The 15553-nt window shown below is 45.0% G+C and overlaps 3 protein-coding genes across 3 annotated transcripts; 2 read left to right on the top strand and 1 right to left on the bottom strand.

Moving 5' to 3' along the window:
- The first annotated feature begins 3110 nt into the window (after window positions 1-3110).
- Window positions 3111-3716, top strand: LOC133906744 (uncharacterized). The gene has a single exon (XM_062348729.1). It carries the CDS (start codon window positions 3203-3205, stop codon window positions 3596-3598), a length of 396 nt encoding a protein of 131 aa, XP_062204713.1. The 5' UTR covers window positions 3111-3202; the 3' UTR covers window positions 3599-3716.
- A 1203-nt stretch (window positions 3717-4919) lies between these two features.
- Window positions 4920-9217, bottom strand: LOC133906077 (probable serine/threonine protein kinase IRE; the record flags this gene model as incomplete). The annotated part of the gene is given in 10 exon segments (XM_062347856.1): window positions 4920-5198; window positions 5447-5518; window positions 5603-5770; window positions 5886-5942; window positions 6035-6086; window positions 6189-6277; window positions 6748-6833; window positions 8128-8425; window positions 8551-8722; window positions 8811-9217. Coding segments are annotated over 10 exon segments (1482 nt in total), but the record flags the coding sequence as incomplete, so codon positions are not given.
- Window positions 9218-10468: 1251 nt separating this feature from the next.
- LOC133906809 (uncharacterized) lies at window positions 10469-11451 on the top strand. The gene has a single exon (XM_062348825.1). The coding sequence runs from the start codon at window positions 10558-10560 to the stop codon at window positions 11092-11094; it is 537 nt and encodes a 178-aa protein (XP_062204809.1). The 5' UTR covers window positions 10469-10557; the 3' UTR covers window positions 11095-11451.
- Window positions 11452-15553: the final 4102 nt, after the last annotated feature.

Raw genomic sequence — 15553 nt, 5'->3', positions numbered from 1 at the left:
GAGGGAGGGGGAGGTGGTGCTCACAGAGAAGAAAGAACGGGGATTGGCTCGCTGGGCTGCGAGAATCATCGCATGCGATGACGACAGTTTCTATTGAAGCGGAGGAAGAAGATGATGTGTGACTTCGACTAACTTGCACTCCATCACAGATGGCTAAAATAGATCCACAGAAAGGTGTGGAACATGTTCTCGTTGTCTTTATTGGCCTGCAATGGCTTATAGCGACGACGCAACAACGAGCGGCGAAGGTGGAACCAGGATAACAGCGACAACTCACCTCGGTGGCTCGCGACTGAAACTAGATGGCAGGTGGGTCCCAATGTGAGAGAGGCTAAGTCAGCATGGTCAGATCACACGGGATGCAAGTCAGCAATACTATATGTACAAAACCACTCTAAAATAGTTTGAGGGACGGGATCCGGATGGTTTTAAATATTTGGGGACGAAAGGTTTCTGGTATTGAAGTTGAAGAATGAAAATTAAATCGTAGCGATAGTTGAGAGACGAAAAATAGACTTTTTTCAAAGAAAAGAAAAGAAGAGCCGTGGGCGTGGGGTGGGAGAGACAAAAATTTCCCTCCGCCCGCGCACCCAGCCCTGGGCTAGGGCTACTATATCTATAACTCATCAGAAAAAGATATTTTATAATAAATAATCCATTTTATTTGAAATATCATATTTTCGTATAAATTGCTTGTTAAAGTGCTACCTTGTACACCAGGTCAACGACTTATATTTGGATGAGAGGGAGTAGTTTGGTTTTGTTGGGAATTGGTGTCCCCTAATATTAGGTAGTCAGCGCGCCAGTTTTCTACTGCAATGGTGGCTCGTGCTGCCTTTTTGGCTTGTGAGAAGCCCGTTCTAAAATTATGACGTTTGTTTAGCCCTGTTTATTTAGGTTTAGGTTGGCTTATATTTCTCATAAATAAGATGCTAAAATAAATAGTCTGATTTTGCTGATTTTTGACGGTTGTTTATGAGAAACAAAAGTAGTATTTACCACTATAGAAGTCTGAGAAGTTAGAAGTAAGTCTGAATTTGTCTATATTAAAAATATGTTTTTAGATAAGTCACAGCTTGCAAAAGTCTAAAGACCTTAAGGTTTGAGCTTATGACTTCTCAGAAGCAAGACAAAAATCCAAACAAATATGCCCCAACTGTGATATTATATGGATGACCCGGACCACTATTTCTTCATTTTTTTCTCTTGTTGACTGACCTTGTCTCTGAATTTGTTGCGGGGTATTGTGGCGTCACTTTGATTCATCAGTTTACCAAGAACTTGATCATGCGTGTCTCCGGCCGGAATGAGAATTTAATTGGCTTCACTTGCTTTCAAACTAGTATGAGAGCGGAAATATCCGGTCTTTGCTTTTAGTAACTGTCTTGATTACTCACAAGAACAGAAATTAATGTTCTGAATTCTCACTTGCTAACCAGTGTCGACTTTTAGCCACGTTTTGAAGTGTGTATCTTGAGTTTTGAGGAATAATCCCAACCTAACCTCATGTATCTTTGTACTATAAAGTATATGATCTTCTTCGTTGTTCAGTTGACGACATAAATTTGTCATTTCTTTTAGATATTATTTTTGGGCAGCAATGAACACCTATTATTAGTGCACAAATAATTGAACACGCTGTCCACAAGGCAAAAGAACCAGTATACACAATACACATATTTATACAGGCACAAACATATATAAATCACATGGTCAACTTCTTCCAGAGAAACACATGATCAACGCCATCCAAATTCTTCACATTTTCTCACACACCTTCCCAAAAACATACCAACACTATTGTTTCTGAAAACCTGCCTGGACTTGGTCTATGTGGACCACAACCGTATGGAATAGAAGTGTGCCACCTTCTCACTGCACAGTGTCATTCTTCTGTCTATGGTCAGTTTGAAAGTTCACAAAAATCATGTAGGATCTTCTTAAACCTAACCAATAAAAGAGGACTCACTGTATTTTTTTTTTCTATGGCTAGTTTGATAGTTTCATGGGAGATTGTCACCAAGATACAAGTAAGGCATAAGTCATCAAGCGAGTCGTCATAATCTGTCGTAACTACTTTGCACCCTATGTTGCATTTTCTTTTGAAGTCTTCACTAGGAGCACATTTATCCGACATTAGAATTATTGGGAATTATTGGGCATGCTAGATAATTTTTTTACCTGCTGTCTAAGAATTGATTATTGGTGAGCCATTCATACTTCAGTCCTCGATGATATCCATACTGCAACCGATCATATTGTTGGTCTAAAAGCATTGCTAGAAACCATGGAGAGAAATATCAATCCATCAAGAACTCCAAGGTATACATTTTAGATCTCAACCAGGAGTCCTACAAATACCCCACAAATCTACTTGATCAACCTTTTCATCACACCTTTTCTGGTAAATGGCGGCTGGTATGTTGGCATGCATGTTCCTCTGCATGTTGTCTACGTGAAAGATCGGCTAGAAACAAGTGATGCAGATAAGCTTCAAAGCCACCTAGTGAATCATCAACGGGTCATAACTTTGCAACACACAATTACCTTTTTAGATCTTAGCAAGGAATACGTGTTTGTCCTCTCAAAATAGCTTTTGATCAATCTTTTGTTAACTCTTATGATGTTGTCGGTAAATTGGGCCGTGCACACTTCAAAAACTCAACTACCTTTTCAGATCTCAACTACTCGCACATTTGTTCGGCATTGCTTCTCAAAGCTATATGATCGATACTCCCCCACATCCTTTCAAGCAGTAACCGATGGTTGGTAGGGTTGACGTGTACCTCGGCACACCATCTCGCACACACTAGCGCTTGCGGACATAGAACCAATCTCACTCTCCATCGATCCCCGTGTCCATATCGGCAAAACTTAGGTCGCAAACTAGGGTACCGCTAAGCGGCGCGGCAAAGAGGCACATGTATCAAAACCCTTTTATGGCCCCTTAGGCTCATGGACCAGGTGCAACGCAGGCTTTCCATGTGTCTTCTTCCTTCTAAAAACGGCTTTCCCTCCCTCCTCTGTTTTCTTCCTTTCCTCCCATGGCTACTGCCCCTTAAATACGCGAGCACGTCTCCTCGTCCTCGAGCCTCCCATGGTTGGAGCAGAGGTCGACAGGCGGGAGTAGCAGCTCTGAGATATATATTTATATATCTCGTTGAAGCGTTGGTGGAAGCGGGAGGGCGGCGGCTTGACTGCGATGGAGCGGAGCAGCGGCGGCGCGGGGAGCTGCCTGGGGCTGGTGGCCGTGGCCGTGGTGTCGACGAGCATCATCCTCATCTCGTACCAGCTCCACCGCCGGCTCGAGGCCGACCTCAGGGCCAAGATCGGCGAGGGGGCAGAGGCGCGGGGAGCGAGGAGGAGGAGGAGGAAGAAGAAGGTGCGGTTCGCCGACGACGTGGTTGAGCCGTCGTCCAACAACGAGGAGTACCGGCGGCGGGCGCGGTCCATCGGTACCGTGGCCCCGGCGCCGAGCGAGGCCGCCGACCCGCGACCGGCTCACCTTCCTTCGCCATGCGCCGACGATGGCCCGAGCACGACGCATGGAGCCAGCAGCATGCGTGAGCGCGCCGTCGGGTTGCCGGGCTTGTGGTAGTGGACGCCGGCTGCCGGCACAGAGCAAAGCGTCTCGACATGCCCGGCGTTCAGACATCATGGTAGCCTGCCTGCCTCCGGTGGGCTGTAATAAAATGATGGCCTAAGATCATACTGTGCCTGACAATGTGCTCGTGCTCCAGAATTTCTTTCGCTAACATACGAGACCCACAGAGCGGAGGGTAAAAAACGACCAAAATTTTAATAAAATTTCACGAATTTCAATCGTTTCGCCGATGAAAGAAAAAAATGTAAAATGAAATTGAAATACCAGATTCAGACCACCAATTTCTACCGCGACATTTGTGAAACGAGCAGCAATTTAGAGGCGAACCTGCTGGTTTCATTGTTAGCCAACGTGAAAAATGTTTAGCTAACTCTACACGTAGAAGTAAATTAGTCAACGGTTGTGTTCCCTCCGGTGTTGAGAGTTGAGACGCATGTTCGGATCGGTACGTACGTGTGGGAACTGCAACAGGGATAGAGACTGAGTTCATGTTCTAAAAGCAGGGGAGACTGGATTCTTGGGGACTCCGATCTTGTGATAGACTCTTGCGATGAAGGAGTGTTGTTTGCTACAATCTCCTAGGAACGGAAAATACAACTACGCAGTGTGTTACATATACACGGTCTATTTTGACCGTTTATCATTTTCACATGATATTTATTCATCTATTGATTCTTTTATGTACTTTATAATTATTTTTTTATTATTTTTTCAATACGAATCTTAACGTAAATGAACGGTTCTAATAAATCATTTATCCGCATGCCCTTATAAAAATTTCCCTTCCTCGTAGCACCCCTCGATTTTCCCTTGTCATTGTCGATCGTTCATATAGATTGACTTGCTTCTCGAGTCCGGTTTAGCAGCACGACAATATAAATTCTTCTAATTTAAGGAGGTGGAAAAACGCAGTGAGCCCCAAATAAACACAGCCCGGCTCTGCGCTATGACAGAATGTAATTATTTCATTTGCTTCTGTAAATGTAAGGACAACCCGGCCTGCCATGAAAATTTTAGGACCAGCTATGTGAAAAGGTAGAAGGGGCATGGGACTGCTGTTTCTGTTAATGCAAACACTGTGAAAAGCACCAATCAATTCAATTCAGCATCATTTACAGGTTTTAGAAGAAGAAGAAAAAGGATTTACAGTTCTGTCTATTGTGGAATCTCTCTACAGACTATATATATATATATCTACAGCCAGTTGCTGAGATTACAACAGTGGATACCACACCAATGCATCTTATGACAATGGTCTCTGTGCTACCTATCACTTATTTGCACTGTGCTTCCCTGTAACTCTTCTTCTCACCAGTAATTCTTTTCATACGGTACGCATTTGACCATAAACCCTGGCTCCTAAATCTGCTCATTGACTGGGCAACAAGTTCCAGATGAAATGTGCAGGTTCATTGCTACACAGCATCATCGGTCAGATCCTCACTGAGGATGTTGAGTTCCTGCCTAACAAAACTGAAGACAGCATAGTATTAGTTCTACTCAATGCAAGCTCTCAAGATTTCGAAGACTGTAGAGGATCCTCGTTGTGTTTTGTTATCAGATCGTAGTTCATCGACGCTAACTGAGAGATGTTCTGCAGGTCACAAAAAAGAGAGAAGGGAATTCAGTCACCAAGGCCAAGATTCCAATGTTGGTGGCAGTTTCAGATAAGAAATTCGTTACAACAAGAAAAATTTCAGATATTTTTTTGAACAAACCGGCAAGAGAGCTACCAATTATATTGATAAAGCAGGAGAAAAACAGAAAAAGAAAGATACAACCACCGCGCCTAGCTTGGAGTACTCCGCAACTACCCGAGAAAATTTTCAGATAATGGTTTACCTTGAATGAGAAGTTGCTGAAAGAATACCCTGACAATGTTTCGCACAGAAAATTAAATCAAACCCTCCCCTCCTTGAGGTGAGAAATGAGGGCCAAAAAAGGCCTAATATCTGAATACAAGAAAAGAGGGATCAGTTTATGATCCAGCATACATACATCTTCCTCGTAGTCACAGCTGCTGCCGCAGCTCATGCTGCTGCTCTCGCTCCTTTCGTCGTACTCATTGCAGGCGGCATTGACATGCTCATCGGCGCTTCCCCAGGCGTGGCGGCAAGCGAAGTAGCTTGTGTCGTATTCATCATCTGTAGAAGGGATGAATGCAGCCTACAAAGAAGAAGAACAACATAGTATTTGAGAGACTCTTTTGAAGGCAGTTTCTTGAGCTGCCTGAATATTGTACCACTATGCAGTAGTGGTAGTAGTAGTTTAGCATAATAACCTTTTGTCTGGCAAGCATGCCCCAATTGATGTCTTTGAAGAAAGGATGAGCCTTTACCTGCTCTAATAGCATATTTCTGTTAGTGTCGCGTGCATAAGAAGTTGTGATTTCGTGGAAAGGAAATAAGAAGAACAAGAACAAAAGAGTACCTCTCCAGCACCGGTCGCGCCTAATCTCTGCACCGGATTTTCGATAAGAAACCTAATATGGTGAGAAAATGAGTTGAAATAACATTTGCAGAATGTTATCCCTGTAAAATAATTACTGTACGGATAATCTCTGTGCCAGGGTTTTCTGACTTACTTGTGAATCAAGTCATATGCTTCAAAACCTAGTTCCTCCGGCACATGTGGCCAAGGTATTTCTCTATTCATTATATTGCCAAATATTATCTGCAACCAGCCAATAGCCCAATATCGTTAATTAATACAATTGCTGAAAAAACCATTCAGAAGAAGAATCAACATTGATAGTTCGTGTAATTCATGAAGGACTTGATGGTCTATGTTCATAAAAAACATAATCTCCCTGCTTTCAGTAAATTAATTAGTCCTCATTGTGCAGTTTCATGTTTCAGCGTCAAATTGATCATCTCCATGAACACATTTTTTTCGTTATTATTAAATCTACCATTTGTGGAGCCGATAGATAACCAATACCTAGGAGTATGCTCCACTAGGATAAATAAACTAGAGGGGGACATTTGGTGCAAATAAGTTTGTACAATAAAAATTCTGAAAAAAAACGTACAATTACTTCTGAAACTACGCCACTTGCATATATAATTCCAAGTTCAAGTCCATTCCACACTGAGCGTAACAAAAACAAGAAAGAAAATTCCGGCAGATGACGTGCAGGCTACCTGCGGATGCTCCGCGTTGAACGGAGGAATTCCCACAAGAAACTCAAAGAGAATGATGCCAACCGACCACCAATCTGCAGTTGGACCTTCACGAAAACAAAAAAGTAAAAGAATTAACAAGCAATAATAGTTCTACTAATCAAACAGCACTACCAATAAGGCGGCCTCGGCATTCAAGACTTCCTGATTGTTGGTCTCGCCCTCCGGCTAAGTTGGCTTTGGAGGCAGCGGTGTGAGCCTTCCAAACCGTGAGCTAACCTTCCTTTGCATCATGAGAAAGCGGTGGTCGCTCTATTCCAAGCGTCAACCATATAGGAGGTTGGTAATGGAAACTCCATTCTCTTTTGGTCGGACAGATGGATGAATGCTGGTTCAATCCAAGTTGCAGCGCCTGATCTTTTCCTCCGTGTTGCTCCTTCTATCTTGAAGAAAAGGACTGTGAGAGATGCCTTGCAGGATCGAAAATGGGTCAGAGACATTACGAGCCCTTTGTCTATCTCGGCGATCATACAATACCTACAAAAATTGAGTCATTTGGAATCCGTCACCTTGAGAAATGTTGAGGACTGGCAGTTGGAAATGGTCGAGCTCTGGACATTTCTCTACCAAATCGGCTTATCAGGTCATATTCATGGGTTCCATCGAATTCGATGGTGCTTTTGTGCTGTGGAAGGCATGAGCTCCTCCTAAGATTAAGTTCTTCGGTTGGTTAGGCCTTCACGGCCAACTTTGGACAACCGCTAGGCACCGACGGCATGGACTCCAAACTGACGATTCATGTGCGTTCTATTCACAATTTTCGAAAACTACTGATCATCTTTTACTTCACTGCATTTTGTCCAGGAGATATGGTGGCGAATCTTAGGGATCCATGCACCAGCTTTTGTGACCATGTTCTGTAGTTGGTGGCTTGATTTGCGAAGCCGCATTGATACCAAGCTTGAGAGAGGTTTGGACTCCATGATCCTACTCACTTGTTGGAGGATTTGGTTATCTAAAAATAATATCGTTTTCAACAAGCAACATATTTCATCGGACTCGTTGGTGGCCCTTATGAGGGATGACATCAACCAGTAGTGTGAGGCCTGGGCAACAAAGTTAGTGATAACAATGGAGAGGTTGCACCGCGTCGGCTCGATCATCTAATCCTGAGCATGCTTGAGTGTTTGTAGTCGTTTCTGAGCGTGTAATTTCCCTTTCTAGCATCATCGATCTCTGCTTTCATAACTGCTTAGGTCGTCATGTAATCTATATAACTCTATTTTCTACTTAATATAATGATACGTAGCTCTACTGCATATTCGAGAAAAACAAACAGCACTACCAAGCAACAAGATCAGGTTGAGGTAGCGAAAGCAGCAGCAGATCGAGCAGACGAACCATGGGTCATGCCCAGCAGTATCTCGGGGGCCAAGTAGTCAGGAGTGCCCACGGCTGTCTGCTTCTGCCTCTGCTCTCGCTTCAGCGCGCGCTGCTCTGCATCTTTGGGCTGATGGTCGCCGACGAGGACGCTGCTCACATCTGGGCCGGACAGATCGTCCGTGCTGTTGATGAGACCAACTTTTGATAGCCCAAAATCGGTCAACTTTATATGTCCATCACGAGAGATCAACAAGCTGTCCGGCTTCAGATCACGGTGGATCACATTCATGGAATGCAGGTACTCCAATGCAAGAACCTACATTCAGAAACGAAATGACCGCTGTTCAGAACTTCAGAAAGAAAGGCTACGGATAGATAGGATCATCGACCGATGTTTTTGCATGCGTGATGCTTGCAGGAAAAATGACATTGGCAACTCACAAGTTCAGCGATGTAGGTCCTTGCCATGTCCTCATCGAGGCAGCCCAGGTTCGTGAGCAGGGAGTAGAGGTCGCCCCCGTTGACGAGATAGAGGTTTTCCCTACACGTGAAGGAGTAGAAAAATCGGACCTGTCCATTACCAGATGCCGAGTTCAGCGAAAGCTGGTGGTTTCAGCAACGAAAGCGTGTGCTCAAGCGTTCGTTTTCCCCAGGTGCACACTCACCACGAACGGGTTGCGCATCGATCGAAAGATCCCGACTTTGGCAAGAAAATATCTTACTGTAGCAGTTTGGCGATCCTTGGTCCGAACGTCTCCACGACGAGGGCGTCGACCTTCCTCGTGTAGATGACGGCGTTGAGCTCCTCGAGATACATGCTCAGGTCCTCCAGCGAGTTGTACTCGGAGCTCTTGATGCTCTCGATGCCGCGAGCGATGGTCAGCAGGCTCTCGATCTGCTGGAAGTTCTCGAGCTCCGCGAACGCCTTGTGCTTCGTCAGCTGCGACTCCGCGTGGCTCGTCCTGGGAGTCAGCAACGGCGACTGCGGCAGTGCGGCAGGCTCCCCGACGCCCGCGTCAGCGCACCCCTCTGAGAAGAGCTCGGTCGAGGGGACGGTCAGCAGGTGGGACAAGCTGTCGTGGTCGGCGTTTGAATAAACAGAAAGATTTTACAAAAGAATAAGATACATAACGAGCTTATCGGAAATAATGGTTCTGCTAACAATTATAGTATATCACATGGAACTAGAATTGAAAATGCTCCCATCCAAACATGCCAATGATATTAGAGATAATTCCACGTGTGTAATATTAACGAAATTCAATATTTGCTATTAAAAAAAATCATGATTCTTTCCATATCATCACTTTTATTAGCCCTATCTACCTCTTGCCCGAGTGATTTTGATCCAAATCTCACCTAAATTTTGGACCATCTCATCCTCCTACTTTATCTCACCAGTCACTCGATCCCCCCTCCTTTTATTCTTCCTCCTTTGCTTTATCTCACCAGTCGCCAACTCCACTCAATCTCACGAACCGTCGACGAGCTTGCCCCGCCCCACCCTCTTACCGCATCTCCAACGGCTCCCCACTATCGAATCCACCTCCACCCCCGCTCCCTCGCTAACCTCTCTCGTTTTGACGCCCCCATCACTAACCCTCCCCACCGGAGGTCCTTCACCACCCTGGCGGTGACACCCTCACCATCTTGCCGCAAAACCGTCTCCTTCGCTGGGTCGGCCTCCCTCCCCACAACAACTCTTTGTAACCTCGGGGACCCCGAACCCCTAACCCCAGCCCTGAAACTCTGAAACCCTAACCACTTGGTCTCATTGGAGCTCGTCGGATGGAGAGTAGATCGAGGTGGATCTCGTCGGAGATAGAGAAGTCGGGTTCATTGGAGACAGAGAAGATGGAAGAGAGGGTGAAAAGGAGGAAGAGAAAAATTCAGATGAGCAGATGCTCCAAATTATCCAGATAAAATATAGCAATCTTATTTTTTTTTTACTTTCCTCTTGTGCCATCACTTAATAAATATAATTGGTTCATGGCCTACCTGATGAAGGATGAAGAAACCGATTCGACGTGTAGCAATGGTGATTGTTGGGAAGCTTTTCTTCGCGAATGATTTTTTTACTATTTCTTGAGAGTTTTTTTTTTTTGCTAATTTTAACGTCAAGCGCTAACAGTTGGTCGGAGCAGGAACTAAAAAGGGAGGGATAAAAGAATGGGTGGTCCCACATGTCAGTGCATCCACATTTGGGCCGTGGAGCGGCGTAACGGGTTCCTCGCGGAGGAAAACCCGCGTGGATGGGGGGGGGGGGGGCACCAACCGGACCCGAACCCGCTTTATATATACGACCCGCCCCGCGCATGCCGCAACCGCCTCTCTCTCTCTCTGCGCGTGTCCTCTCCCGGCCGTCCGTTTCCCTTCCTCCGCACGAATCCTGATGTGATGGCGCCGCGCCCCGCGCTCTGACGGCGACGACGAGCGCGATCGCCGCGGATGGCCGAGGCTAAGGTGCACTACCACGGCCACCGGCGCGCCGCGTCGGCGTCGGCGTCGCCTGCCGCGTCGGTGGAGGAGGATAGGCGGCTGCGGCGGTCCCCGCCCGTGGAGATGCGGCGGGAGCGCGAGCGGCGGCGCGAGCGGGAGCAGCCGCGGTGCGGGGAGGTGGCGGGAGGGACGGCGGCCGAGTGCGCGGCCGTGTGCTGCTGCTTCCCGTGCGCCGTCGTCGAGCTCGTCGTCCTCGCCGCGGTGCGCGTGCCCGCCGCGCTTTGCCGCCGCGCCGTCCGCGCGCGTCGCAGGCGCCGGCGAGCCGCGCGTGCCGCCGCAGCCAAGAAGAAGGAGATGGAGGAGCTCCTCGCCGCCTCCCCCCTGGCGCTGGCGCCGGCCAAGGCCGGCAAGAAGACCGACGCGACGGAGCACTGGCCGGTCACGCCCTCGCACGACGAGCTCGCCGAGGTGGAGAAGGAGGTCTGGGCCAGCTTCCAGGGCGCCGGCTTCTGGCGGAGCCCGTCGCAGCGCGAGGATAGGAGGTGATCGCCGCCGTCTTTTGCTGCTTCTTTGGTTTCTTGCACTCGATCGATCCATCACCAACCCAACCCCCATAGGGAAAAGATGAACTCTCTTGCGATTGATTGATCAATCGATTGCGAATTGCGACGACTACTGTTCCATTGCTCGTGTTATCTTTTTCCAATTTTTTGTTGGATGGGAGGAAGAAGGAAGGAAACCATGCATGATTAGGGAAGGGAAGGGAAGACCAAACTACTCTGCTGCTTGATCGCCTTACGCGCACTCTGTTCGTGTTCGTTTCTTTTTCCTGGTCTAATTCTACGGGAGAAAGATCAAATTTTTCCTGATGTGAAGTGTATATATACTTACACACGATCGATCAATGTTATCGAAAGGAAAACCTTAAACCAAAATAAAGTGCCAGAAAATAAGAGGAAAAAAGAGAGAGTTTTATGATGCTTCAATCAAGGTTGTGTTCATCGTGTTGTTACGGCAGTAGGGCATCAATCTGTTGTTGCATTCTCGATTGAAATTCGACCGGATAACATGCTGCAAAATTTAACTAACGCTTGTTTAAAATGAAATTCTATATATGTTTTCATCCATCAGTTATCCTAATGAACTCCACAAATTAAAATTAAATTAATTTCATGCATAGCATGCATTGACTGTGTCTGTTAGTAGTGTTATTTATTTGGGATTTTTGTCTCTAGCCACTGATAAAGCATGGTTTGGTCCACACTATATCGTACTTCTCGTTTTTGTCCCAGCCACAGTAAAGAATCGTGGCTTGGTCTCTAGGACACCACATCAAATAAAATAATCATATGGTGAGTGAAAATATCTTGTTGTCCTTCTCCTCATTATTTCATTACCAAGCGGGTCTCATTAGAAAACCACTGAGATCTGCTCCAGCCCTTCCTCCGAGCAAGCAACACCAGGTGAGATCGCCGTGCACAGCGGATTGATGGTAGCTCAGTGCCAGGTTGCCGGCCGTGGAGAAGAAGGCCTTGCACCGCCGAACCACAGCGAAATGACGTGAGAGATTGCTCAACTCTCGCCTCTGCTCTCCAATCCATCGCCAGCCACTCCTTCTCCTTCCTCCCGTTGCTTGGGCAGTGCTTTACCAGCATGTGATCGCCAGTGACTGAGGAGCCAAGCCACCGCCCAAGCCAACCAATGGCATTCATGCCCAAGCTCCCTTATCTCCTCACGCCGTTCTATCCCCTCACTCTTCTCTCCTGCCCCCTCACTCTTCTCTCACTAAGAGCACCATAGAGGGAGTGATCTCGCTGAGTTGCTCACGCGCCGCAGCTAAATCTAAAGCACTGCCCGATTCCACCGACAAATCTGCCCCACCCGAGCCCAGGAGAGCGAAGGGAGAGGTCATCCAGGTCATCTCCGACCGCCTTCCACTGGATACTATATAGAATCTCGTGCGCCACTGTCTTCTTCCCCAAGTTCGGTGACCATCTCTGTCTCTCACCGTTGCGCCGCCTCCCTGTAGCTCTAACCTCCAACTCAGAGTCCAGTGAGCTTTGCCCTATATTGTTCAATGTTTCGCGCGCGTCACTTCCGTCTTAGCCCACCGTCGGCGTGGTCCTCCACAAGCGCCGCTCGCCTCCGCTCCTTATGGCTCGTCGCTGGCTACTTTTTGGTTGGGCCCATCCACTGGGAACCCCTCCAACGCGCTCTACATCATGCACAGATGCTCACAGTGTCGACCCCACACCGTCTTGTCGCCAAAATTTGCCGCCCACCGTGAGCCTGCCCATCTCTCTCTCTTTCTCCTTCTTTCGTAAACCCAACTCATGGTGAGCCGTAGACTCATCCCTCTCCCTATATGACCGGCACAAGGGACCCACCTTTTAGCCACAATAAGAGAGGTGAGATGCTGACGAGAGAGATCAAGGGTATTTGTGTCATTTTCAAGCTATTTTTTCTCGTCATTAGCTAAAAATGATTATTTTATTTGACGCGGTGTCTTAGAGACCAAGCTACATTTTTGTGATGTGTCTGGGACAAAAGCGAGAAATATGGTGTGGTTTAGATCAAACTATGCTTTATCAGTGTCCCAAAAATAAAAATCCCTATTTATTTGGATGCATGCATGGGGCATGGCTGTGTGGACAAATTGATACTAGTATGATTTTTGATTGACAAGTAGACGCAAAAAATAATAAACTTCTCTATAATTCTTTAATTCTCGAGCTAAATTATTTGTGTTCAGATTATTCTATTTTTTCGAGAACGCAATTTTATGGTCAATTCAAAGCAGTGTTGGTTCGTCGCACAAACCTACTACTACCCGCAAAAATATATGCTAGTGAAATATTCTATCCGTTTAGAAATAGTATATATATATTTTTAAGGCTTAGTATTCGAAGTTAGGTTTTAACTACGCTTTTTTCACAAAATATATTATTTATAGCTACAAAATTTATAAATAGTAAAATCATTTTGATTTTTAAATCTAGCTGTATAATTTAATTAAATATTAATTAAAATATATAAAATTTATTTTTTTTTAAAAAATATATCTATTATTTCTGAATAGAGGAAGTATATCTCTATTCACCAAATTAATTCAACGCAAAATCAAATGCAAATGCATACGATGGTCCTTGCTCGACGACCAATCTTTGATTTTTTTTGTTCCTTGAGGACGTTAATCTGTCTGACTTTCTCACTACACGTACGGGCCCGTCACATCCGGCCATCATTTGTTTAGTGCAAGAGGAACTCACGTCGAATTATATTTTTAATTTTAAATATAATATTTGCGAGCGTACCGTATATAAAAGATATGAGAGTGTAATAATCGAAAACATGTAAATTTTATTTATTTATGTTGAATTTATAAACTATAATTTCTCTTATTATACATGTTATTTTACAACGCATACACTATCTGATTTATTTCTGACGATTACTTTGTCTTGGTTTCCGGGGCTTTGTAAAGCTTTTTGGTTAATTACATCCGCCTTCATGTTACCTCCGATTAAACTGTGCTGATGATCGTCATATCGAGGTTGTCTTCGAGTCTACAAGCCTGTAGTCACACGCAACAAAACAGAGAAAAAATGATAGCATTATAAATAAAAAATAGTAAAAAAAAAAGATAAGAGTCTATCATCAGCTTTTTAAATTGTTTATGCTTCCCGGATCATCATCGACCTTATATAGGCTTTAGAATAGTGTATGTAGTAAAGGTGTGGCAGGAATATGGCACGATACGTAGCTTCTATCCGAAGCAACGCCAAGGTCACGACCATGAGCCCTACGCCGTGCTTGACTCACTCTCTTTTTAGCCTCAGACTTGTCCTCCTCGGTCGTCTCTGAATGCAACATGCCACACAAGCGAATGCCACATAGTGAAAGAACAATGATGTCGTTTAGAGTGGGGTGGATATGCATTTTTATAAAAATTCATTCACTTTAACCGTTGGTCTAAACTTGCAGCAGAAAATAAACTAACGGATTTTTCACAAGTAAAAATCCTAAATATATTAGGCTCAGCTAGTGCACAATCACTCTAAATAAATGTAAAAATTACAATCCTAAGGTGATAAAAATTATTCAAAACTAACAAAAGATATACAAGAAAATTCTAGTTGAAAACCTTGAAAACACTGTTCACCGAAGGTTCCGGGTCCAATCCGGAGCCTCCAGGTTCAAATATGATTATACAGAATAAGAAGCTTTTGGATTGAATCCGGAGCTTCTGAGTTCATCAGAGAATAAACTCGAAATTGAAATCAAAGGACGCTTAAGAAGTTCTAGCTCAAACCGAATGAAGTCGTGCTTTTCAAATAATGGTTTCAAGTAGATCCACGGAGAATCTACAGTCAATTTCACACGAGCAAATAGTTTGAGCATATGCATAAATATTGAGCAAAAGCTTAAGAACAAGAAAACAAGTGAGAAGACATGTGATTTGTTTTCCGAAGTTCGAACACCTCTACTAGAGGTTCCTATATCTCCACTAAAGGGCTCGATCATACTTGAACCGGGTCTCTCTAAACTATTTTCCTCTCTAAGCTTAGTCATACTTGAGCTTGGATTTCTACTCTTGATTTCTTCCTTTTTGAGGCGAAATTGAAGCTTTCATAAACTTCCCATGGCACATCACAACCTTAGGTGCTCGTCGGCGACACCTAGCTGCCTAGCGGATTGAATCCCTAAGAGTAAGAAATGCTTCATGAACTTCTTACCGATGAACTCGAGTGCTCAAGATGGGATTTAGCTCACTTGCACTTAATCTTTTAATCTCTCAATTCAACTCACTTTTCTTCTCAAATCTCACACTAAAATAGAGTGGGGAGAAGTTCTTTTGGCTTTAGAATATTTTTCTTTCGTGCCCAAGTAGCAACAAAAAAAGATGGGGATGAGGGGATATTTATATCCTTCTCCTAAAAACTAGCTGTTACAGGCTTTTCTGGTCTAACCCGGATACTCTGGGTTCAACTCAGATACTCTAGGT

Source organism: Phragmites australis, chromosome 23 (genome assembly GCF_958298935.1).
Source record: "Phragmites australis chromosome 23, lpPhrAust1.1, whole genome shotgun sequence".
Taxonomy (NCBI): Eukaryota; Viridiplantae; Streptophyta; class Magnoliopsida; order Poales; family Poaceae; genus Phragmites; species Phragmites australis.
Note: the sequence above shows the minus strand (reverse complement) of the source record. Positions and strands in the feature narration are given on the sequence as shown.